At 35.1% G+C, this 26,859-nt stretch overlaps 1 protein-coding gene across 1 annotated transcript in view; it reads left to right on the top strand.

Annotated features, from left to right (window-relative positions):
• VWDE (von Willebrand factor D and EGF domains) overlaps nt 1–26,859 on the top strand; it is a 62,179-nt gene that overhangs the window by 17,937 nt on the left and 17,383 nt on the right. The window contains 14 exon segments of the mRNA XM_081531163.1: nt 2,580–2,802; nt 3,050–3,118; nt 4,506–4,776; nt 7,324–7,339; nt 7,342–7,531; nt 7,687–8,547; nt 8,549–8,646; nt 11,939–12,075; nt 15,837–15,992; nt 16,116–16,193; nt 16,195–16,221; nt 17,869–17,981; nt 22,784–23,036; nt 23,956–24,175. Of these exon segments, the coding sequence (XP_081387289.1) occupies nt 2,580–2,802; nt 3,050–3,118; nt 4,506–4,776; nt 7,324–7,339; nt 7,342–7,531; nt 7,687–8,547; nt 8,549–8,646; nt 11,939–12,075; nt 15,837–15,992; nt 16,116–16,193; nt 16,195–16,221; nt 17,869–17,981; nt 22,784–23,036; nt 23,956–24,175 (2,712 nt within the window).

The raw sequence follows: 26,859 nt of genomic DNA, 5'->3' as shown, positions 1-26,859 counted from the left end.
GGGCCAAATTTATGATTGCCAAAGCAATCTATATTGCAATCCACATTTATCCCTCCAGGGCTCAAAGCACAAGTTAGGAAAAAAAGACAATAATAAACAATCTCCGCATTGTTATCTTTCTCTTCCTCCTCTTTTTTCTTTTTCTCCTTCTCCTCATCCTTCCACTTACTCTTTTCTTTGTTTTGTTTTCAGAGATTGAGGGACACACTGGTCTTTAACATCTTCCAAGTCATCCCTAATGAGGAACATGTGATAAGTTATGCTAAAAGTTCAAGCTTATGTAACACAAATCTCATAATACATTCTTCCCACTGTGCTCTCTAATGTAAGCTCATGTTTGAGATGTTTTGTTTTCAAATTCTTCCATTTAAATTACTAGTTATGTAGACTGTATGACACATGGTCACATATATGTCACTGTCACAGCCACAGAGAGAGCTGAAATTCTCCCTCAGAACAAGACAGACTATGAGAGGACAAACCATGTATAGCAATGATTGGGTTGATTGGTTTTTTTTTTCATGAAGCCTCTGATATAGGGACCAAGCAAGTAAAATATAAATAAATTAAAATAATTTTTAAGAGAGATTATAACTGTTCATATATTAATATCTTTTCACCATAGGGCATAAAATTTTATTTAGTAAATACACCAAGTGCAATGTATCTAGGTCTTCACATCTATATTATACCTAATTAAATCAGAGAAACAAAAGGATAAAAATGCTTAGAGATTGCTTCATGGGAAGTACTCACCCAGAAAAAGAGATGACTACAGAGACAGGAAAAAGAATCAAAAGAGGCTATCCCAACATGTTTGACACTCAACAGGCTTAGGTAACACGCAACTATTCACTTGGATTTCAGGAGCACCATAAGCAACACTTTATTTTTAAATACAGTCCAGAATATGAAATTAAACCCTCTCTCTCAGGCTGTTTGACACATCTACTTCAAGCTTTGCTTATTGTGTATATTTGCATAATATGCAAATTTTACCAAAGTTTATGGGGCATAATAGGAAGAGGGTGATGTTATTGACATCTTCCAAAATTGTTTTAGGCAAAGATTTCCTTCCAAGTGTACTTTAAAGTATATTTTCCTGCTCTAAATTCTTTAAACATGATAAGCACTGCTAAAATAATACAAAAACAGCCTAAATATATTCCTACATTTTAGAAGTTTATCTGTTATTTGTCAATTAAAAACAATTCCCTTTTTTTCTGGATAAAATTTCTCTATTTCATTCTGATAGTCTTCATCTCATCATCTTTAAGTATATTTTCATTATATCTCTACTCCTATAGAGTAGAAGTTGGTGTCTCCTACCGTATTTCTGGGTTTCGCAGGTGGAGCTAGTGGTAATGATCTGGACTGCCAGTGCAGGAGACTTAAGAGACTTGGTTTGATCCTTGGGTTAGGAAGACCCCCTGGAGGAGGAAGTGGCAACTCACTCCAGTATTGTTGCCTGGACAACTCCATGGACCGAGGAGCCTGGTAGGCTACAGTCCAAGGGTCGCAAAGAGTCAAACATGGTTGAGCCTCTGAGCACACACATGCACTATATTTCTAGAAAGTCCCCACTGCTTTTTCACAGTCTTAAAAAGAACAGTACTTGGCCCTCATATCACAGACTAGGGGAAATTATGTCTGTGGTTCTATCTAAGCAAGATATATTTCATATTCACCTTAGGGAGATGGCTAAGAGTTTAGATGTTTCTGTTATTTGTTATGTATGTGGGAAAAGTATATATTCCTAGCGGAAAAAATGCATGAAGAGAAAATTTTTTCAGGAACTTAGAATCTATGCAGTGAGCCTATCTCAGATGGACTTTGTATGCACCAATTGGATGTGAGATCAAACTTCTTTTATAGCCAGTTTTTGGTGGAATCTACCCATTTTGTTTAGTTACACAAATTTCTAGAGTGCCTTCCTTCTCTTTTCTTTCCAAATTATTTGTGTGTGTGTTTTTTGTTCCAAGGCAAAAAGCATCTCAAGGTTCTGAATATATTGGGACATTTGGAAGGTGAAAAGAGATTTAGGATTTATTTCTGGTGTGGAATTACTTAGTTTTGATTTTTCTGTTTTTTAAAATGATGAACTCTGTACCAGTAATTAAATCTGCTTGGTGAACTCTGTTTCAGTAATCTTTGCTATCACTCAACAATGGATAGAACATGAGTTCAAGCCCTAAGATTTATCTGTACCCAAGGCTTAAAAGAATTAGACAGAAAAAATTAATTATGTTTCGCAGTGTTAGAATTACATTGTTTTCTTTACGGAAACAAAAATAAATTTTATATTGCTTCTAAATTATTTCCAAGAGCATATGAATGTATAACCTATGAAAAATAGTAATATGTATGTATATATGTTTACACACATGTTGATTAACTATTTGTAAATATCAGATAGAGTTCAATAGCTTTGGTTTATTTATACAGAAATTACCAATATATTTTTAAGTAAGAGAAAATAATGTAAGAATAAATTCTGAATTCACTGTTCTGTGTTATTATGGATTTTGGTTGGTAGTCTCTCTTAGGAAAATTTTCTGCGTATTTTTTCACTAAAATAGGTACAGAACAGCTAGGCTTAAATTTGGCACTGTCTTCCTGTCACGTGGACCTTCACCAGACATCATCCTGTGCTAACGAAACCTGCAGCCATGCTTTTGTCTACTATACTGCAGTTACAGATTTTTCACAAGATGGGAATAGAGTCACAAATATTGTAGTAGAACCTATAGTTCATGAGAATTTCCTGTGGAACAGCTACATTCCAGACAGCATCCAGGTTAACAAATTATAAAAATCTTTTCATAAACTAAGCTTTAAAAATATATGTATTTTATCACTATATCTTATAAACTTTTCATCTCAAAATTATTTAATGAGCTATTTCAGTTTTTAAATGATTCCTATCTTAATAACTGTGATAAAACAGTAGCTAATTAAAAATTCACTGAGTTTGGTAGAAAATTTATTGTATACCTCTAAATAACAATTAATAGTAATATTTAGGGAAAATTTCTTTGTTTTTAAGATCAGTGAAAGATGTCCCGACTGCTTACTGCTATTCATTTACTGATCCACATATAATCACCTTTGATGGCAGGTAGGTTCCTGAAAGCTTTCTCCTTTGGTAGTTTGTGTTTTTCTTGGATTTTGTTGCTTTGTTTTAAACATTATACTATTTTTTTTCTTAGTCCTGTTCACTGAAAGATTAAAAAGGAAGGCATGTATGGACATCACTGTTTTGTTTCAAAATATTTGTTCATGTGAAATGTTTTTTGCCCTAAAATCTAGTTCTTTTTAAATATACAGAATAATTGTGAAGCTGAGTTTGTAAAAATGAAGATTCTTATAAATACAGTCATTTTAGCTTGACCATTTATTTATAATAATGATTAAATTATCAATTCTAGAGATATGTACTGTATTGCATTTCTACATGATATTTAAATAATAACATTGAAGGTTTAGGTAAGATGATTAAGCTAACACATTATAATTATTTTAAAAATTAACCACTTCTAATTCATTGCAAGGATACTCAGGGGAAAAACTGTTGTAGCTATCACAAATACCTGGATGTCTGCCTTTGGAACTGAAAGTAAACTGAGCAAAATGATCCAACAGTAACATAAACTATCTTGCTATTAATATCTGCATAGAAGGATTTAAACTCGGTTGTACTGTTTTGGGAAATACATGATTTTAAGATGTTGCTAAAGAAATAATAAGAATACCTCCTCGTTGAGTCATAATTTTCTTTGTGATACAAGGTCATTTCTTCTTTAAAAAATTATAATGTTATCATTGTTAATAAAATTATTTAATATCTGCAAAAAGATGTAGAGTCCCCCGCCAATAACAAATGAAACTCCAAAAGTTTGAAAAGGTATTGAAAGGTTGTAGGAGGTGACCCCACATACAAAAATCTTTTATGATTATAATTAAATTAAATTCCTTATGATTATAACTAAACTTAGAAGTTTTAGTGGAAAAACCTGAAGAAAGCATAGTGGCGATTAACTTAATTTGTTATAATTCAACAATATTAACCATGTAACAACTAAGTGGCAAACCACACTCTAAGTGCTGGAGTATGGCAGTGCACAAAACAGACAAACATCCCCTGACCTCATGAGGCTTACGTTTGAATGGGTGGAGACAGACCTACACAACAAAGTATGTAGTGTATCTGAGGGGAAAGAAAGCAGTGTCAGAAAGAGAAGGCTGAAAGTGGGGACTGACTGAAGTGATGGAACAGAAGAAAAATGTAGTGACAGACATTTGGGTGTTTATTACTGCTTTGTTTCATTTAGTAATCTACAAATAATTGTTGTGATGTATAAAGCTATTAGAACATAGATTTTCCATTCTTGCATCAAAATATATTGAATGCATATAAATACATTTAATATGTATATTTAGTTTATAACATATTATTGTGATATTTTATACCAATTCTTAATGCAATTGACTTCTGTTAATGATAGGATGTATGATAACTTCAAGACTGGAACATTTGTTCTTTGTAAGAGTATGTCACGTGATTTTGAAGCCCATGTATGTCAGTGGGACTGTGGAAGCTTTCACTATCCTGTGTCATGTAACTGCAGCTTTGTTGCCAAAGAAGAAGGTGATGTAGTTACTTTCGATATGTGCAGTGGTCAGCCACATGAATCACAGCCATATTTATTTGTAAAGAGCCAAGATGTAACCAACAATATCAAGATAAGTGAATCTTACTTAGGAAGAAAAGTCACAGTATGTATAATTCTTCACTATTAAAAGTATTTTTTGGTTTTTTCTACTGATTTTGGATTCAAATCTGAATTTCATCTCTATTAAATTAGGAGCTATTATTTTCCAATGTTAGTTTTTTTAAGAAAATAACATCAATTAACACTGATCTCAGAATACATTTTTTTTCACTTACCACACAAATAGACACAACAAAGTTAAAACTGTCAAATCTAAAGTGCCTTATTTTAAGATTTCAGTATAATGGTGGGTTATTCATAAAAAATATTTTTGATAACATCCAATAAACAGTATATTAGGCAGAGATGAAATACATAATTAACAAAAATATTCAGGAGTAACTATTTTTGAAACGAATACAGATGGTTTTGCTTTAGGAATAAACTGGTAGATACATGAGAGAGATTAGAAAATCAAGAAATAGACCTAAGGTTATATATTTTAAAATAATATACTTAATATCTGTGAGCTGATTATTTGTATTTTAAGGTCATCTTCCCTTCATCTTCCAAAAAAGTAGGTTCCAGGTGAATGAAATTTAAATTTAAATGAAAGTAGTAGAAGTTGCCAGGTCCAGCACAGTGGGTGAGAAAGACCTGAAATGGAACAAGCGCCGTAATGAAAAGACAGACCCATACAATTTGACAAGCGGGGAGTCAGAGGGCTGTCCTGCTCTCCATGGCAGGAAGACAAAATGGCTCCTTTCAGCCCGCATTTTATTGGCAGAAGTCACATGAGATCATTAGGGAATAGCTCTACTGGGGAGTTTGATTAGCGCAGGCTCTGCTGTTGATCGGGAATAACTTGTTTTTGTTTCCATGGAGACGGACGCAGGAGTAGGCAGTGAAGCGGAGCAGAGAGCACTTCCTGCCCCAAGAATGTCAGGTCGGCATGCTTACTAGGGCAATCAGGACAATCACTAGGGCGCAGTTTGCCGCACCCTCGAGTCATGGGGCAGGTTCTGGTCTCTGCTCCGCCAGGCTGCAACAGAAAGTTTAAGTGAATGTTTTTATAGCATTGAGATGAGTAAGAATTTTTAACATAGCTTTATATATTGAATTTTACTAAAAACCACTTTTGAATTGTCATTAAAAACCAAAATGCAAATCAAAAAAGGAAAATATTTGCTACATATAAAGCATACAGTTACTATAGAAAGCACTCATACATCACTAATATATAGTCAGCACTCCAATTAAAATGAGCAAATAATATAAATAGGCAATTCACAAAGAAATAAAACTAATATGCCCAAAAGTACAAATAACCAACAAAAATATGAAAATGTCAACCTCGCTAGTTTATCAAAGAAATGCAGATCAAACACCTCTCATGCAAGACCAAGTGTGGACAATGTAGTTACAGTCTCTCCAGAGAACATATGTATTATTCATATATAATAATATGAACCTATGCATGCCACTTTTTCAGGAAATTTTAGTCCTGAAAATTTATCAAAGTAAAATAATCAAGGATGTGCAGAACCCTAGTGATACTCATTATAGTTTTCCAAGAGGGAAAAAGTACAATTAATCAGTGATGAATAAAACCATTTAACCAAAACCCTAAATATAATGCTGTCACATAATAGAACGTTTTGTACTCATGAAAATTTTGGAGTAAATGTGGATTTATTGACAGGTGAAGAAGATATTAATGAAATATAGGAGAGCTTTTCAAAGCACTTGCATTAAGATATACTAGCTACCTCAGATTGAGTAGTAATGTAAAATTTGTTTGCTTTTAAAATATTTTTCTGCTGTGAACACTTAACTGTTTTTATACAAAGGAGAAAAGCTCTATTTTTAAATTTGAAACCTTAAAAGGGGAAGGAGAGTCAGAGGAACAAAACACAGGTGCTGTGTTTTCAGTGATCTTCAACACAGACATCAAAGGGCCTGACCTGGGAGAGGGGTGATTCTCCTGTGAAGAGGGGTGATCCTCCTGTGAGGAGTGGTGATCCTCCTGTGAGGAGGCTCATGGATGACATAGGCTCTTAAGATGATTCAAGAAAACCCCTTGCTCCCATTCCCTGTTCCCTAAGCAACTTTCTGGTATAATTTGGCTTTTGATTCTATTTACCTACTGACAGCAAGAGAATACTAATTACCCACAGGAATATGTTCTCTGAAATTGTAGTTATCTGGAATTATATTTATCTGTGTTAATTAATTACTTGGCAGTCTAGCTCTACATGAAATAATTATTATCAGAGATACTATTTTGGAAACATCATCCTCAACATTTCTAGCTGCTTTAAATGTATAAAATATTTACTTTAGTGTAAATTATTTAACAAAAGGAGTATAAACAAAATACCTCAATGAAAGGATCAATATGACAATAAAGTCTTCAAGTCTGCAAAATGAAAATTCTATTACTTTGATGTATAATATTAAAAGGAAAGTTGTGATCTAAAGAAAACCAGTATTTTATTTTCCTTTTGTATTAAAAGTATAAGTGGATTTATTTCTTATTGCTTAAAAAATTGGGTTTTTTTCTTAATCTATATTGAATATCATTTAAACATCTTTTATTTGTGTATTTCAGATATGGATTTCTTCTGGAGCTTTATCCGTGCTGATCGTAGTGCATGGGGCATGAGTTTAACAATCAGAGCTCCTAGTCTAGATTACAGAAACACTCTGGGACTTTGCAGCACCTTTGATGAAAACCCAGAAAATGATTTCCATGATAAAAATGGGATCACAATTGATCAAACTTTTAATAATTGTGTTGCTTTTATTAATGAATGGAGGTAAGAAAGTAACTTATTTTCATTTATTATCATATTCATGTCTGACTTAAAATGAGTGATTGATAACTCAACATTGTTTGTTTTTTTCCAACACGTTACTGAGGAAAAATTGTTCTTGTCCAAATTACTGTTCTTTTCTGTTTTCCATCAGGAAGGATCTTACCAGGAAAAAGCATGTTTGACACAATGCCAGTTTCTCTGCCATCACCTAGAAAACTATCCTACTGTAGCTGCTCATTGGACACTACTTCATTGTATCCATCTTCTCATCATCTGGACACTGTTTCTCCATCAGAGGTCATTTCAGCTTGCAAAGACCCCAAACATGTCAAATATTCTTCCTTGTTACCAGAGCTAGATGTCACCTCTGAATATATAAATTCAGAAGCTCTTGTCAGAGGAATAAACAATCATACATCTCAAAAAGGAAACAGCTTGGATTTCCTTCCTCAAGAAAAAACGCATGTGAACCTAACCAATCTAGACTTAAATTTACAAAATTACCCCAGGAATGAAAACCAAGATGCATCAAAAACTTTAGACGAGGAGAGACATACATAGGAACAGGGTAATCACAGACAAGAAACAAGGTGGGGTCGATCAAACAGATGGAAACGGCAGAACTTTAATGAGTTTCTTCCTTTGTTTGCTTTCCAAAGTCTTGGCCAAAGTGACCTAGAAGAGTTCACTTACTTTTTCCCTGAGGACCACACTGAGGAGGTCAACTAAGAGTTTGTCCCCACGTGGCCCACACCATCTGGCCTCACTGAATATAGCACATTGGCATTGTGTGAGCACACTCTGGCCAACTCCAGCATAGGAAGGCACTGTCTTGGCTTTCTTGGCAAGAGACTAGACAGTGTGCTAGACATGTGTATTAAGGATGTTCTCCTAAAAGATGATCTTAGCTGGGCAGAAGCAGGTGTGGCCCTTTTAGAAAATGAATGTGAAAAGAGGATTTTGGAAGAGGGGAAATATAACAGAGAAGAATACAGAAAGTCAATTCTCTTGTCATTAAAAATGCCCCAATTTATGCAGTGGCCATGGGCAGTGTATGGAATGGGGGCGTGCATGCTCCCCAGGCTTCAGTTCTTATGATTGCAGTGATTCCCAAGGTAAGTCAATACAGTCCAACTTTGATCTTGTGTACATTATCTGATTATGAAAACTTTTTTTTTTTAAACTTCAGTGTCTTACCAGACTTTTTTCAGATTATATATGGAAAAGAACCCAAATTATATTAATCAATGCATTAGTACTTTTCCAAAACAGTCTCATCTTACTCCGAATAAAATCTGGAGTACTTATAATGGCCTGTAAGACACAGTGTGATCAGGCACACGGTATCTCTCGATGCTCATCCTCTACTACTGTTACGCTCACTCATTGCACTCCACTCACTTTGGCTTCTGTGCTGTTCCTTAAAATGTCAGGTCCTCTTGACCTCAGGGCCTTTGCACATAGCTGGTCCTCGACTTGTAGAGAATAATTGTTTTTTCTAGAATTCAAATTTAGGGTTTTTTAAAAAGATTTTTTGATGTGGACCATTTTTTTTTAAGTCTATTGAGTTTGTTACAATATTCCTTTTGTTTTTACATTTTATGTTTTTTTGGCCCTAAGACATGTGGGATCTTAGTTTCCTGACCAGGGATTGAACCCACACTCCCTTCATTGGAAAGTGAAGTCTTAAACCAACTGGACTGCCAGGAACTTGCAAATTTAGTGGTTCTTTTTTTTTTTTTTAATAAATTTATTTATTTTAGTTGGGGGCTAATTACTTTACAATATTGTAATAGTTTTTGCCATACATTGACATGAATCAGCCATGGGTTTACATGTGTTCCCCTTCCTGGACCCCCCACCCACTTCCCTCCCCATCCCATCCCTCTGGGTCATCCCATTGCCCCGGCCCTGAGCCCTTGTCTCATGCATCGAACATGGAATGGTGTTCTGTTTCACATATGATAATATACATGTTTCAGTGCTATTCTCCCAGAACGTCCCACCCTCACCTTCTCCCTCAGAGTCCATAAAATTGTTCTACGCATCTGTGTCTCTTATTCTGTCTCGCATATAGGGTTATCGTTACCATCTTTCAAATTCCATATATATGCATTAGTATACTGTATTGGTGTTTTTCTTTCTGGCTTACTTCACTCTGTATAATGGGCTCCAGTTTCATCCATCTCAGTAGAACCGATTCAAATGTATTTTTTTTAATGGCTGAGTAATATTCCATTGTGTATATGTACCACAGCTTCCTTATCCATTCGTCTGCTGATGGACATCTAGGTTGCTTCCATGTCCTGGCTATTGTAAACAGTGCTGCGATGAACATTGGGGTACACGCGTCTCTTTCAATTCTGGTTTCCTCAGTGTATATGCCCAGCAGTGGGATTGCTGGGTCGTATGGCAGTTCTATTCCCAGTTTTTTAAGGAATCTCCACACTGTTCTCCATAGTGGCTGTACTAGTTTGCATTCCCACCAACAGTGTAAGAGGGTTCCCTTTTCTCCACACCCTCTCCAGCATTTAAGCATTTTATATTTTGCTCATTTTACTAATATGCTTAGTGTTTTTTTTTCTAATCTATCTAAATGGTACTCATTATTTTGTCTCAGTAAACTAGAGTAAGACATCAGAAAGCCAGTTTGATTCTCATAATCATTAAACCAATAACTCCTGATTTTCCTCCTACTGCCACCAACCTGCTCTTTTCCATCGCAGTAAATGCAAACTTCTTTCCTCAATTGTTCATGTTAAAAACTCATAGTCACTTTGACTTTTCTTTTTATATCAAGCCTCATGTTTGATCCATCAGAAGCAAATTCACTTCTAGTTTCAAAGAATTTTATCTCTTTCCCTGCTACCAACTTAGTCCAAGCCACCATTATCTCTCCCTGAATTATTTTAGAGTCTCTCAAAGTTTATTCTCCATGCAGTGATTCCTTTGAAGTGTAAGTCAGACTGTATTATTCCTCTGCTTAAATCCCTTTGTTGGCTCTTTATCACCTTCAGAGTAAAATTGGCAGGCCCTACTGTAGCTTAGAAGACCCTATATAATCTGAGACTCCTCTCTCATTGAACTCATCCACCATTTTTCCATAGGTCATTACTTTCCAGTGTTCTCTAGTGGAAGCTTTACTGTTCCAAATAAAGGCCAAGCCTGCTTCTACCTCAGGACCTTTGCACTTACCACTCCCTCTCACTGACACATTCTTCCACATATCTTCCTTCATTACTGACTTCCTTGTCTTCTCTATTCAAATATCATATAATCACAGAATCCTTCCATGGTCATTCTAAATAAAATAGTTTTTCTCACACAACCCCATAGCCTTTATTTCCCTTAATGCATTAATAGTTAATATACTTTTTCTACATTGTCTTGAAAACACTTATGTGATACACTTCATATTTATTTTTTCTTTTTTGTCCTCCCATAATAGAATGTACATGTCAGGAAGGCCGGGACTATTTTGTTCATGATTATATCTCCAACATTTAGAATAACGACAGAAAAATAGAAGTTGCTGTGTAAACATTTGAATATATAAAAGAATGTTATTTTTCTAAATTTTCATAAATATTTTAGAACTCTAAATACAAATAGCAGGATTTTTATATCCTATTGCTTTTAAAGTTATATTCACGTAGATCTTTACATTTCTTAAACAAAGGATTCAATTACTTTTTATGCTGCATTTATCTGTTTTAAACACCAAATCTTGCTGATAGAGATAATGAATAATCTTACCATGACCAGAAGGAGAGAAATACCATAAGAAGGTCATTTGACTCTGACTGATAAAGAAATTATTTTCTCCTACGACTGAGAAGTATACCTAAGATTATGGTAGCATGTAGGACAGCAATAATACATAAAAATATCAACAATACTGGGACAACAGCATGCACAAAATTTGATAATTCTTTCCTAAAACTTACGTTAAGAATTGTTTTTTAATTTAATACATTGCATTGCTAAATACATTATCTTATTACAAGGGCAGTTTTTCATAACCTATTTTTATAAGAGCATTTTTTCTGTAATGTATCTCTATGACATAAACCAAATGGCAAAAGCAAAACATACGCACGGTGGCAGTAATTTGTTAATACTTGTATTATTTGGTATCAAATATTATTAAAATATTAATTAAACCTGTATAATTGGGCACTGATAATATCTGAATGCTATTTCTATTGGCTTGAATAGTAGGTAATACTTCTTTTAATACTACATTATTGTTAACATGTAACAGTTTAATTAAGGTACTAAGTAATATTGGGGATAGACTTTAAAATATTATTTTACACATGCTTTTAATTTTGGCCTTGAAAATAATTAGTTTTTTCTGGAATTAAAGAAAATATGTTCTATTTTTTTAATCATTCTTTTCTGAAGACAAGGTTCCTGAGATTATAGAACTTGAGAATGCTGGATTCAGTAATATTAGAAAATATAACTGTGTGATGGTGAGAGTTTTTGGTCAAGGTTTCAAAGAATCACCTTCAATTAAATGTGAAGTTACTAAACTGAAGGTATGTTAATTATAATGTCAAAAACAATTAAGTTCATGAGTTATTCAGGTTAATTTTCTTTAGTTTGGAGTATCAGTTAGCAACATAATCTCAAAGGATGTCATATTCTCAGAGAGCTGAGCAGGAAAACTGTTAAGTTGCTTAACCATAAAGCTTCTCCATTTCCTAACTCTATTAAACTGTTTTTTATAATTCTTATTGAGGTATTAGCTCACTATTTCGGTTACAATAAGAAATTAAAATAATATCAAACGATATCAGCTTCTTTATTGAAATGTAAAAACACAATGAATGGAGGTCATTTTAATCGAAGACACTGTGCTTAAATTATACGATTTAGAGATATGAACAATTCCCTTTTACAAACCAAAAAGTTAGGAATAATTTTGCTCATCCTTTATATTTCCCTTATTATGGATTTCATATGGGAAAATTGCAAAAAAAAAAAGTGTTTTTCTTTCTCGAGGCCACATAAGACAGACATGGTCACTCAGTCTGAATATTAGTGCATCAAATTATACTTTATTTTTGATGATATTTATATGATCTTCCTTTTCTTTATTTGTGGAAATTTATTTTAAGGAAAGCACTTTAAATTTAGAAAGTACTTATTACGTTGGGTAAGCTAGAAGCATTTTTTTACTTTTCTCTCCAGTCATTCTGAGATTGAGAATTTAAGGAGGAAATAACTTTTGTATGTGTCTTTGTCAAATAGTTTTACACAAGAATTATGCTTATTTCAAGATTTTATGAGTAAAGCCTTTCCAAATGAGCCATGAAATATTTTAACCTCAGTGAAACAATAAGACATATAATAGAAAATATAATATATATTATTTCATTCACTTTAGTGTCGCTCAAGAAAGTTGTCATTATATAGTTCTTGGCAGAATAAACCACATGTTATCATCACATCACATCACATCACATCAAATGTGGATCATCACATTCCAATTAAGTGATCTGATGAGAGAATTTTATAGGTTTATATTCTCTTGGAAAGTACATTTTGTTCTTTCAGATATACTTTTTACTGTGATATTTCTTCTCATACTACTTCCCTCCTCCAAATATCTGATAAAGAGTACACTCTGGAATTCTCTAACTCTATACAGAACTATAGAAAAAGATGTATATATATATTCACTAACAAGAACCAAAATTACATAAGTTAACTATTTTCTTTCCCACCCTGTTTAGAGTGATTATGTATTTTATTTGTAATACTGTTGGATTTCTTTGTTTTGTATTCCACTTTGAATTTCCTTCACACTCTGGTTGATTTTAGTTATATACTTATTTGGAAGGTATGTGATATATTATCGTGGTTCTAATAGTTGATACCATACAAAAGGTATACAATGCAGAGAAGTGTCACTTTCTTCTCATCCCTGTGTCCCTCTCCCCATTACTCCTTCTTTCCATCCTGTTCCCATCCATTTTCCAATAGTATCCATTGTTTTTTTTAGCTTATTATTATTGTATTTCTTTTGCACAGAGGAGAATGTAAATTTCTTTTTTTTCCCTATGAATGGTAGCATAATACAGATGTTCTTTTTCACTTTTGTAGTAGTTATTTTTAACAAGTTTTTATCTAGAGCTCCATCCACCCAGTCATTTTCTTCACTCACTCTAAAAGCATCTAGGACTTTACGGAATCCAATTTTTAAATCACTTACTGATAGGATTAGACCTAAGTTGCTATCCTAGAAACAAATGACCCTTCATGATCCAGCTATTGTCTGTTTTTCCAGGTGTGAATGTCCTGTACTCTAGGAAAATCCCATGCTTTTTCCTGCATTACTGTTTTTTCACATGGTATCCCCTCCAGGCTTCCTAAATGGCACTCTTATCTATTTCCGCTCCAAGTATCCAAAAGGCAGTCTCCTTTTTCACTTTCAAGAGAAGTGCTGTTCCTTTTTTGAAGCCTTCCTTGACCACGCTAATTAGACTTAGCGGCTTCTTTCTCTCACTACACCTTATTTGAATCTTGGTTATAACAATAAGAAAATATTTTGTTTTTCTCTCTTCCGTGATCTCTTTTTATTAGAATATTCTCATTCCATATGAAAGAAAGTGAGTGGTAGTCACTTAGTCATGTCTGACTCTTTGTGACTCTATGGACTGTAGCCCACCAGGCACCTCTGTCCATGGGATTTTCCAGGCAAGAATACTGGAGTGGGTTGCCATTCCCTTCCCCAGGGATTGAACCCAGGTCTCCTGCATTACAGGCAGACTCTTTACCATCTGAGCCACTAGGGATTCCATATAGATGCTCACAAAATACTGTTGAATGGAAAAGAAAGAGAAGCCTGTTTATTCTTCATTTGGAGTAGGCTCTCTAAACAGAGGAGTGGAAATATAACCCTGTATTCCTGGTTATTGCCTAGAGTCTTGTTTCAAGACCCAAAACCAAATCAAGAGTCCATACATCCATCTAAGTGTCAATATCACAACTACCCTCTGATGATTGTTGTCATCCCCCTCTGCTGGAAGGGAACCACTGATTTATCTGCTAGGCCAGACTGTACACAGTCCCTTAAATATGGAGATGTGTTATGGGGCTCACTCTTTCAGCAACATAGCTTCTGCTGGCCATTGACTAGTGTGTTTTGCCTTCTTTTTCCCACTGACCTGTAATATTGAAACATCAGTATACTCCTATTTCTGAGCCCTTAAAAACATTCCAAGGCATAAACTTTTAAAATATCTGAACCTAAATTTTGGTAATAAAATATATCCTTTTTCTGTGTCGTTATGTAGCCAGAACATTATTCTTGCTTTACTTCTTTAGACACCAATGCATTTCATTACTGAAAGATAGTATTTAAAGTTTAAGTATGATATGACATTGAATTACTAAATGGGGTAAATTGGTTAGAATTCATTTAGTTTTAAGTTACATAAATTCAATTGAACTAGCTTGAGCAAAAATGATATTTATTATGAGGAAAATGCATTTTTCACAAAATCCCAACAGGAACCTGACTGCTGAATTCTCAGGAAAAAAAAAATTTAAACTTGGGACTTAAACACCATGAAGACTCAGTTTGTCTGCATTTGTATGTGTGTGTGTATCTGTCATGGTCCTGCTTTTCTCTGTTTATGAGCTCCATTTTTCCCTTTCACTGGGTATTACCTTTCTCCACATAGTGATAAACATGGCCGTCAACAGCTCCATAGCTTTTTATCTTGTAACTCAAGCCTCTAGGCTGGCTCAACATCCTCTATGGTACAAAGTTAAAACACCTGAAATAACTGAAACGTTGGCATAGCTTTGGTCCATCTATGGATGAGTCAGATGTAGTCAAGGGGGGTGGGTCTTGTAGGAAAATGACAAGCCCTTTGAAAACCATGTGTATGGAGGCAGAAAGGGCAGTTTCAAGTAGAAGGTGGGATCAAGAGAAGTGAAGGATTTTCTGGGTAGAAAACCAGTCTGCTATGTGTCAACTACATAGTCAAATAGGTTTCTTCTTGCTACAAAAGTCATTACTTGGGATCCAAGTATTATTAATGGCTAATATTGGTAAGTTATTTGATTTGAACCCACAAGAAGTGTGTGAGTCATTAAAAGCAATTTATATCAAATTACGATGCATATGTATTCTGAATAAACTGTCAATGTCACTTTTCTTTCTTCATTATGTATTCCATTATACCAGGCACATATTGTAAAATTTATATTTTGGTTATATGTAACTCACTGGCAAAGCATTTCCATCATCTAACAGAGGTTAATTGATTTTTCATTATGCTTTCAGTATAATAGCAGTAAATGGGTCCTTGAAGAAGCCCTCTACATATACACTGTTTTTCAAAACAGCAGGACTGTTGATTGTCAGTTGCTTGCTGATGTTCAGCAGTCTGGTACCATAGATATGATGGGTGAGAAACCAATCATGAAGTGGTAAGTAAAGGTAAAAAAGAAAAGATATCCTCATATTTATAAAGAAAATATGTATATACTAAAATTTCATAATGAATTTATAAAACTACACTTGAACAAATTATTTGATTATAGAACTATGTATATCTTGCAGGTATCTAATGATGGTTATAGGTTCAGTAATCCCAAAATAATGATCATATATGATGGAGCTTGTCAAGTTTGTGGTCTCTAATGAAAAGGACTTGTGTGCTATAAAGGTATGGAACTTTTCCATTATTTTCACATTTGCATCATAGGTTTTTCATTTCCTGTGCTGCTGGAATATTAATGTAGGTTTTCACTTTCATATCACAAATACTAATAGAGAAAAGCCTTCCTCAAGTTTATGCAAGATTAAATCAAAATTGTTCCTCTCTGCCTTAAAACTTTTGAAGTGACAGGTTGTTTACCCCTGAAACATCAAAACAAGAGGTTCAGGTTGAATTTTCTTTCCTACATACATTTTTAAAGTAGTAATAGTGATTTTCCAATAAAATACTGCCTTATGGTTACTTAATCTTCTTTGGGGCAAATGACATGCATTTAGATAGAGTTTGTAAAATGTGAGGCTAACACTTTCAAAGGGAGTTTCTTGTGGCTGCTAAGCTCATTGAACCATGCAAATATCTACCACTTGAGGGATAACAGAACAGCACAGCCTGGGCTGGATCTTCTCACCCATATTCTTCTTAACCTATATCCAGTCCACTAGGCTTATCAACAGGTTTCTTTTCTATGTCAGTTGCTGATTTAAGTGATACCATGCGTGTAATATCACTTGGCTCTTCAGAACTCAGAAGCATATAAAATAGTTTTTATGTATCTATTGTTCGGTCACTAAGTCATGTCCAACTCTTTGTGCCCCCATAGACTGCAGCATGCCAGGCTTCCCTGTCCTTCACCATCTCCCAGAGTTTGCTCAAATTCATGTCCATTGAGTTGGTGATGCTATCTAACCGTCTCATCCTCTGCCTCCCTTTCCTCAGATTTTTAAATTTTTTTCCTTGAGATTAACAATCAGATCACATCAGTAAGAAATTTCTGTTTTTGAAAAGTTGTTTGATTTTCTTTCCCTCCAAATATTACATTTCCATATGTCCTGAAATAATTACTTTCCAAATGTTGTTATTCACAATTGTTTTAACCTCTTGGGGCTCTTTTGTTCTCATTTTTGTGCAGTGTTCTAAGTGATGTCAAGGAGGTTTGGTAGAATGAGCAAAGTTTATATGTCCTGGACAAAATTTGATCTTCTTCCCAAGTTAAAAATGATTTCTACATTTACGATTATTTCTTTGCATGTCAGCAGCTCTCTCCACTATTTTATGTAATAGTATCCATTAGCAAGTATGGGTGACTATGCCATGGATTTGGTTTAGTCTTGCCATGTTCAAAGGACTAGTGGGCTCCTGGAGGAAGGGAGGATAGCTATAAACCAATCTGATTCTTAGATATGTAGAGGAAAAGAATCTGTTTTAATTTCTTTGTAAATAAAACACTTCCTGCATGAGTTTGGCAGTAAAAAGACAGAAAGAAAAGTGATGCTTTATTCCATGTTATTTATAAATTGTTATAATTGTGCACAGAGGTACAATTATATGTATTTTCTTATTCCTTTCATATTGATTAGTTCCACTAATACATAGAGGAAATTATTTGTTTTCTAACATGGATTTTGATCAGAATATACAAAAAATGTTTTCTAAAGTGAAAAAAATGTTTGCTAATCAATACAGACTTATAAAATGCATTTGTTGAAATCATCAACATATATGCTGCTATCTTTTTACGTATTGTGTATTTTTTTTCCTAAACACTAACTAGTTGTATCTTGATTGGTGTTTTCCTTTTTAAAAAATCTCCATTAGGAAAATGTTTGCATTATCAATGGTCTCTGCTACATTGAAGGGGATAAAAATCCTACCAGCCCTTGTTCAATTTGTAGACCTAAAATTTCAAAATTTACATGGTCATTTTTAGAAATTAAGTTATTCTTTTTAATCCAACTATTTAAAAACAATTTAAAATCATGAGTTACATAAATGTTTTTTTAAGATGAACACTGTGTAATTTAGGATTTTTCTTAATTGCATAATTTATTTTGCTGCAAGGAAATATAAGATGAAATGTTTTCATTATATATAATCTCTATGATTGTAGTACAATAGATATAGGATTTTTATTTTAATATGTGATAAAGAACACAAACCCAGCCCTATTATTCTGTGACATTCTGAGCATAATATTGGGTATGGATGATTTCTGGATGCTTTGTTCCACCTAAAAAATCTACCCAAATTATAGTCATGTACCATATAATTTCTTTACTTCTTTAAATATAGCCATGTATGATTCCACATAGGTGTTCCTCACATTCTCTTTTTCATAAGGCCAGGCATCACAAGATACAACAAGATATAATTACTCCCTGGTCCCATGTAATTTTATCTAAGGAGTCATTAAGCCTTATATTTACATAGTGCTTTGTAATGTCACCATGTACGTTACTGAATGTGCAAATTTATTGCTGTGTCAGACCATATGTCAGATGAGTCACTGCTCAAGTGCAAGACTCGGGATATTATGGGAAGACAATGAAAATGTGGGGAAGAATTTAGTGCAAGAAACAAGAGAAACACCACGTAACTTCTGAATGGTGTCTGTTTTTAATGGCTTTGGTATGACTAATTCATCATAAATTCACAATGTTCAAAGATATAAGGGGCCTTGAATTATCTGTTCCAAGACCCCCGTAGTGAAAGGTGGGGAAATTAAAATCAGTGAATGTTATAAGGAAATACAGGGGCAGAATGGGAGTCAAAACTAAAGTCGCTTTCATCAGTGCATTTTCGATACAAGCAAAGTGTGTCCAGTAAAATAAAGAGGAGTGTTCTGTTAAGTCAATTGACAAGGAAGGAAAATTTCTTACTCTAACAATATAAAAAGATGTTTTAAATCACTTCATGAGCATAAACGGAACACTGTCCACAACACAGCCATATTCCCTTAGTAGCTTTCATTTCAGTGTGGGAGCCTGGACCCTAGAAGGACCTCTGAGGAGCTGAGAATTGCTATGACTAAATGCCTCCAAATTATTATAATTGAGAAGGGGAGGACAGAGAGGAAAGTTCAGGGGAATCCAATGAACAGTCCCATTATGGGTGGTGAGGGAGAAAAAGAAAAGGACAGAGAAGTGATTTCAGGCCAAAGAGGAGATGCATCTTATCTGGGTGATGCAAATGTATTTATGTAATTTATGCTATAATCAAAGTGCTTTTACCCTCTCATCAGTTCAGTTCAGTTGTGTCCGACTCTTTGCGACCCTGTGAACTGCAGCACGCCAGGCCTCCCTGTGCATCACCAACTCCTGGAGTTTACCCAAATTCATGTCCATTAAGTTGGTAATGCCATCCAACCATCTCATCCTCTGTCGTCCCCTTCTCCTCCTGCCCCCAATCCCTCCCAGCATCAGGGTCTTCTAATGAGTCAGCTCTTCGCATCAGGTAGCCAAAGTATTGGAGTTTGAACATCAATCCTTCAACATCACTCCTTCCAATGAACACCCAGGACCAATCAACTTTAAGATGGACTGGTTGGATCTCTTTGCAGTCCAAGGGACTCTCAAGAGTCTTCTCCAACACCACAGTTCAAAAGCATCAATTCTTTGATGCTTAGCTTTCTTTATAGTCCAACTCTCACATCCATACATGACTACTGGAAAAACCATAGCCTTGACTAGATGGACCTTTGTTGCCAAAGTAATGTCTGCTTTTTAATATGCTGTCTAGGTTGGTTATAACTTTCCTTCCAAGGAGTAAGCATATTTTAATCTCATGGCTGCAGTCACCATCTGCAGTGATTTTGGAGCCCAAAACAATAAAGTCAGCCACTGTTTCCACTGTTTCCCCATCTATTTGCCATGAAGTGATGGGACCAGATGCCACGATCTTAGTTTTCTGAATGTTGAGCTTTAAGCCAACTTTTTCACTCTCCTCTTTCACTTTCATCAAGAGGCTCTTTAGTTCTTCTTCACTTTCTGCCATAAGGGTGGTGTCACCTGCATATTTGAAGTTGTTTATATTTCTCCCGGCAATCTTGATTCCAGCTTGTGCTTCATCCAGCCCAGCATTTCTCATGATGTACTCTGCATATGTGTTAAATAAGCAGGGTGACAATATACAGCCTTGATGTACTCCTTTTCCTATTTGGAACCAGTCTGTTGTTCCATGTCCAGTTCAAACTGTTGCTTCCTGACCTGCATACAGGTTTCTCAAGAGGCAGGTCAAGTGGTCTGGTTTTCCCATCTCTTCCAGAATTTTCCACAGTTTATTGTGATCCACACAGTCAAAGGCTTTGGCATAGTCAATAAAGCAGAAATAGATGTTTTTCTGGAATTCTCTTGCTTTTTCCATATTCCAGCGGATGTTGGCAATTTTATCTCTGCCTTTTCTAAAACCAGCTTGAACATCTGGAAGTTCACGGTTCATGCATTGCTGAAGCCTGGCTTAGAGAATTTTGAGCATTACATTACTAGCGTGTGAGATGAGTGCAATTGTGTGGTAGTTTGAGCATTCTTCAGCATTGCCTTTCTTTTGGATTGGGATGAAAACTGACCTTTTCCAGTCCTGTGGCCACTGCTGGGTTTTCCAAATTTGCTGACATGTTGAGTGCAGCATTTTCACAGCATCATCTTTTAGGATTTGAAATAGCTCAACTGGAATTCCATCACCTCCACTAGCTTTGTTTGTAGTGATGCTTCCTAAGGCCTACTTGACTTCACATTCCAGGATGTCTGGCTGTAGGTGAGTGATCACATCATCGTGATTATCTGGGTTGTGAAGATCTTTTTTGTACGGTTCTTCTGTGTATTCTTGCCACTTCTTTTTAATATCTTCTGCTTCTGTTAGGTCCCTATCATTTCTGTTCTTTATTAAGCCAATCTTTGCAGGAAATATTCCCTTGGTATCTCTAAATTTCTTGAAGAGATCTCTAGTCTTTCTCATTCTATTGTTTTCCTCTAGTTCTTTGCATTGATCACTGAGGAAGGCTTTCTTATCTCTCTTTGCTATTCTTTGGGACTCTGCATTCAAATGTGTATATCTTTCCTTTTCTCCTTTGCTTTTCACTTCTTTTTTTTCACAGCACTTTGTAAAGCCTCCTCAGACAGCCATTTTGCTTTTCTTGGATTTCTTTTTCTTGGGGATGGTCTTGATCCCTGTCTTCTGTACAATGTCATGAACCTCAGTCCATAGTTCATCAGGCACTCTGTTTATCAGATCTAGTCCCTGAAATCTATTTCTCACTTCCACTGTATAATCATAGGGATTTGATTTAGTTCCTACCTGAATGGTCTAGTGGTTTTCCCCACTTTCTTCAATTTCAGTCTGAATTTGGCAATAAGGAGTTCATGATCTGAGTCACAGTCAGCTCCTGGTCTTGTTTTTGCTGACTGTATAGAGCTTCTCCATCTTTGGCTGCAAAGAGTGTTGACCATCTGGTGATGTCCGTGTGTAGAGTCTTCTCTTGTGTTGTTGGAAGAGGGTGTTTGCTATGACCAGTGCGTTCTCTTGGCAAAACTCTATTAGCCTTTGCCCTGCTTTATTCTGTACTCTAAGGCCAAATTTGCCTGTTACCCCAGGTGTTTCTTGACTTCCTACTTTTGCATTCCAGACCCCTATAATGAAAAGGACATCTTTTTGGGGTGTTCTAAAAGGTCTCGTAGGTAGGTCTTCATAGAACCTTTAAACTTCATCTTCTTCAGCATTACTGGTCAGGGCATAGACTTGGATTACTGTGATATTGAACGGTTTGCCTTGGAAACTAACAGAGATCATTCTGTCGTTTTTGAGATTGCATCCAAGTACTGCATTTCCGACTCTTTTATTGGCTATGATGGCTACTCCATTTCTTCTATGGGATCCCTGCCCACAGTAGTAGATATAATGGTCATCTGAGTTAAATTCACCCATTCCAGTCCATGTTAGTTCTCTGATTCCTAGAATGACATTCACTCTTGTCATCTGCTGTTTGACCACTTCCAGTTTGCCTTGATTCATGGACCTAACATTCCAGGTTCCTATGCAATATTGCTCTTTACAGCATCGGACCTTGCTTCTATCACCAGTCACATCCACAACTGGGTATTGTTTTTGCTTTGGCTCCATCCCATCATTCTTTCTGGAGTTGTTTCTCTACTGATCTCCAGTAGCATATTGGGCATCTACTGACCTGGGGAGTTCACCTTTCAGCGTCCTATCTTTTTTCCTTTTTCATACTGTTCATGGGGTTCTCAAGGCAAGAATTCTGAAGTGGTTTGCCATTCTCTTCTCCAGTGGACCACATTCTGTCAGACCTCTCCACCATGACTCATCTGTCTTGGGTGGCCCCACACGGCATGGTTTAGTTTCACTGAGTTAGACAAGGCTGTGGTCCATGTAATCAGATTGGCTAGTTGTCTGTGATTGTGGTTTCAGTCTGTCTGTCCCTGTGTCCATGGTAAGAGAAACCCAAGTAAGTAGGTGCTGAGAGAGGGCATCAGAGGGCAGACATACTGAAACCACAATCACAGATGCTTTCATAGCAAAGCTTGAATTCTTGTACCTGTCAGTTTTACATTTTCTAAGAATGGAATCAAATTTATTTGAAATATTTTAAAAAATTAGTGAAAGCTGGTAATAGAAATTTTAAGAGTTCAGATCTTCTCAAAATGGATCAATGGGAGCTCTCTGCATCACACTCTTCCTTTTCTATGCAGGTACAAAAGTTAAATGTTTTCTCTGTTACAGAAAATCAACCCCCAGTGAATCAAATTCCGCAAGATAAATTACAGACGTTTTATGGGGAGAACTTTGTGTACCAGTTCACAGCTTTCGATCCAGAAGGCTCTGACATTCATTTTATCTTGGACTCTGGCCCCAGAGGAGCAAATATTTCCTCTGCAGGACTTCTTATGTGGAAAACAGATTTATAAACCCCCCAGCAATTTACCCTGCACGTTAATGATGACTGCAATGCTGAAACTAGAGTCATGATTGAGGTAGTATTTATAATTGCATAAATTAATAAATAGTCTTAATAGCTACTTTAAATTTAAAATAGAAATTGTTAAACATTTCATGGAAAATTTAACTGCCAAAATTTTAAATATTTTTTGGCAAATTTAAAATCTTAGCGAAAGTCTCAATTTTATGGATCTAAATTACTAATTCCTAGAGCATTTTATTCTGCACTTAACTGTAAGAATAAAAATGCATTCTTGTCCACCTTTGCGAAAGATCTGTGGTAAACCTAAGATTGCTAATTATGTCCTTTCTTTCAAGTGAAGGAATATTAGATGTTGAATTAGAAATCAGGATTATAAATTTAATCACTCAGCTGTATATCCAAAATTATACAATATTGTAAATCAGCTATATTTCAATTAAAAAGGTTATAAATATGAGATTTGAAATAGCTAGTTGCAAATTGCATTTTCTTTTACTTATTTTTGTGCCCTATATTCACATGAAACTTGGGATACACTCACACAGAAGAAATGGTATGGAGGACAGTTATGTACTATGTCATGTTAACTAATTCATGTCATGTTAAATAATTCAAGTGACTTTTTCCTCTCTAGATCTTGGCATAAGTCAGGTGACTAACTGCTTTCCACTTTAACATTTTTTTTCCAGTTGTTCTGCTTACATTGTAGAAATTGTAAGATCATCTTGTGATATTTTAAAAATGTATCCCCAGCATTTATATGTTGGCTATGTTCTTGAGTGTGGGCATAGTTGTCTTATTAAATTATCTTTTAAAATACTATTTTACATTAAATGTATACATATTATTTTGCAAAATGTGTGATCTGGTCCTATTAGCACATACAAATACATGCCTATCGTGATTTCTGGGACATAAACGGAAGATATTTTACAGCAAAATAAAGCTTTTACTTTTTGTTTATTTTGCAGGTGACTGTGACGTCTTGTGATTGCTTGAATGGGGAATCATGCGTGTCTGATACTAAATTTCCTCCAGGAAGTGGAGCACACCTATGTGTCTGCTTGCCTCGTTTTCATGGAGATCTTTGTGAAAAGAATGTCGGTAAATACCAACTGAACCCCTGTGGTCTTGGCAGATGCATTAGAGGTTTACAGAGTTAGTCTTATGATTGTCCACCTGAGCTCAAAGGTAAATTTTGGTTCTTCATGAATGAAATTCGGATGTGAACAAATTAGAAATGAAAGATCTTTGGCTTTCCACGTAATCTACACATTACTGAAGCAAATGTATGGTCTTAAAAGATTTTAATGCACCCTTTAAAATTCTAGTAGAATTCATCACAAATACATTTTTGCTATCTGTAGCCCTTTTAACTGTACATTGCTTACGTATACTCTTAAATTTTTTTTCACTTTTATAGTTTGGCACTATTCTGTCTATATTGTATTTTGCAGGTTCCTAAACATTTCTGTCTATATTTGGTAGGTAGAAACGTACTTAAATGTATTACTATTGAAATATGGTACAGAATAATAAAGAAATTTCCCATGAGAAATATAAAAATTATCATCTAAGAATTTATTGATAATTCATTTACTTAAAAAAATATCGTGATGTAAGAGTTGAAATCAAATTGAAATGTTAGAATATTTGTTAACTCCTTAATATCCTAAAATGTCTGATTCCAGAAACTCCAGATAAATATGACTAACAACTTTAATTTCCCAAGGCTTTAAAAAACTCATACCAATATTTTTAATGAAAATAGATATAAATATTAAAATATATATATAAGTAAAGGTGCAGTTATTGAGCTGATATTTTCCTTGAAGCCATCTATTTCTAACATTTTACTAAACTTAGCAGGACATTTAGGTGTCTGCTAATTTTCTTCAGCATTCTAAAATAACAGTTTTATTATTTGGGGTTATTTTGCCATGCCACACACTACATTTGGAAGAATTCACATGTTGATTTTTTCATGAATTTTACTGTAATAGGGGTTACCATCATTAATGACTATAAACATAGTCATTCAAATAAGTTGTTAAACATTTCAAAGAGCAACACTTCCACTCAAAAATTGTTATGAACAAAGACTGACTTTCCTAGTACACTGTAAAATTTCAATGGATTTTTATAGCCAATGCTATAACTGGACTGAATAAGTTGTCCTTTAAGCTAAGCAGGCAACCATTCTAATAACTTCTTTAAAAGATCGTTGACTATTTTTTAACAAAGTACAAATTACTGCTATAATATGTAATTTTTGCCTTGAAATATTAATGGCCTTCTTAAGTCTTATTTATAGGGTAAAGCTTATATACTTGAAGGATCTTTCTTAATGTTAAATAAAATCTAATTAATAACCTTATATTTAAATACATAGTAAATTTTTAAAACAGTATACTTCTTTCCCTTTTGTATATGACAGCTTTTGAGGAGTTACCAGGACATACATAAAGAGTAAAAGAAATCAGTCTTCGATTTGACATGTAATGTTTTTCAAATTAAACACTTTTAATTCTCAATGTATATTTTATTTAGGCAAAAATTGCCAGGAAGATGTTGATGAGTGTGAATCCAGGCCTTGCTTTCCAGGAGCAGAGTGCCTCAATACCTTTGGTTCCTATCATTGCCATTCATGTCCTAAAGGATTTTATGGTGATGGAAAAACATGTCATGGTAAAAGTCCCCATCTTCTTGCATGATTTTTTTTTTTTTGCTGCATTTAATTAATTCAAATCACTCAGTTCCATTCTCTCTTGTACTCATGCATTCATTCAGTATCATGCATTAAGCTAGATGCATAGGATGCAGAAATATATAAGATATATCCTCTGAACTAATAGGTTTGAGTGTAGTAGCAGGAAATGTAATTACATAGTTCAATATGATCGGTGTCTTTCAATAAAAGTGTCTAGAGGGAATAGTAGAAACACTACAGGGAATCATGCCTACCTTGAGGGATAATGAAAAGTTTTTAAAGGAAGTATCACTGCAGCTGAATCTGATGTGTCTGATCAAGAAAGAGAGAGACATTCTAGGCAGAGGAAACAGCATGAGCAAAGGTACAGAGACATGTAACATTACAGAACCCCTTGGGCACTGTGAATAATTCAGTGTGCTTGGAATAGAGAGGGTAAGGGGGCCTGCTACAAAAAGCAGGGGTATCTGGTGGACAAATCACTGACAAACAATGAGAAACATGATAAGGTTTACATCTGAGAAACTCTACTTAAAAGCACTGTGGAGGACAGATCAGTTACAGGTAAGGAACTGTGCAAGTGTGAAGATGGGTAACAGAGTTAAGACAATATTACAAACATAGGGCTTCCCAGGTGGCGCTAGTGGTAAAGAACCCGCCTGCCAATGTAGGAGATGTAGGAGACCTAGGTTTGATCCCTGGGTCAGGAAGATCCCCTGGCGGAGGAAATGGCAACCTACTCCAGTATTCTTGCCTGGCGAATCCCATGGATGGAGGTGCCTGGTAGGCTACAGTCCATGGGATTGCAAAGAGTCGGACATGACTGAAGCGACTTAGCACGCACGCAGGAAAGGCATGAAGAATTCTGACCTAAGATCAGGATGAAAGAGACACTAAAGAAGAAATCTGAGTCTATTTCTGCAGACTCACAGACATGGAAAACAAACTTGTGGTCACCAAAGGGAAGAGGGACCTGGGGAGGGACAAATTAGGGATGTGGTATTTACAGACACAAACTACTATATGTGAAATAGACAAGCAACAACGTATACTGTATGGCCCAAGGAATCATACCCATTGTCTTATAATAACTTATAATGGAGTATAATCTGCAAAAATACTGAATTACTATGCTGCACACCTGAAACTTACACAATATTGGAAA

Source organism: Giraffa tippelskirchi, chromosome 10 (genome assembly GCF_054371585.1).
Source record: "Giraffa tippelskirchi isolate mGirTip1 chromosome 10, T2T-mGirTip1v1.2.pri, whole genome shotgun sequence".
Lineage (NCBI taxonomy): Eukaryota > Metazoa > Chordata > Mammalia > Artiodactyla > Giraffidae > Giraffa > Giraffa tippelskirchi.
This window is presented reverse-complemented; position numbering and strand designations above follow the sequence as displayed.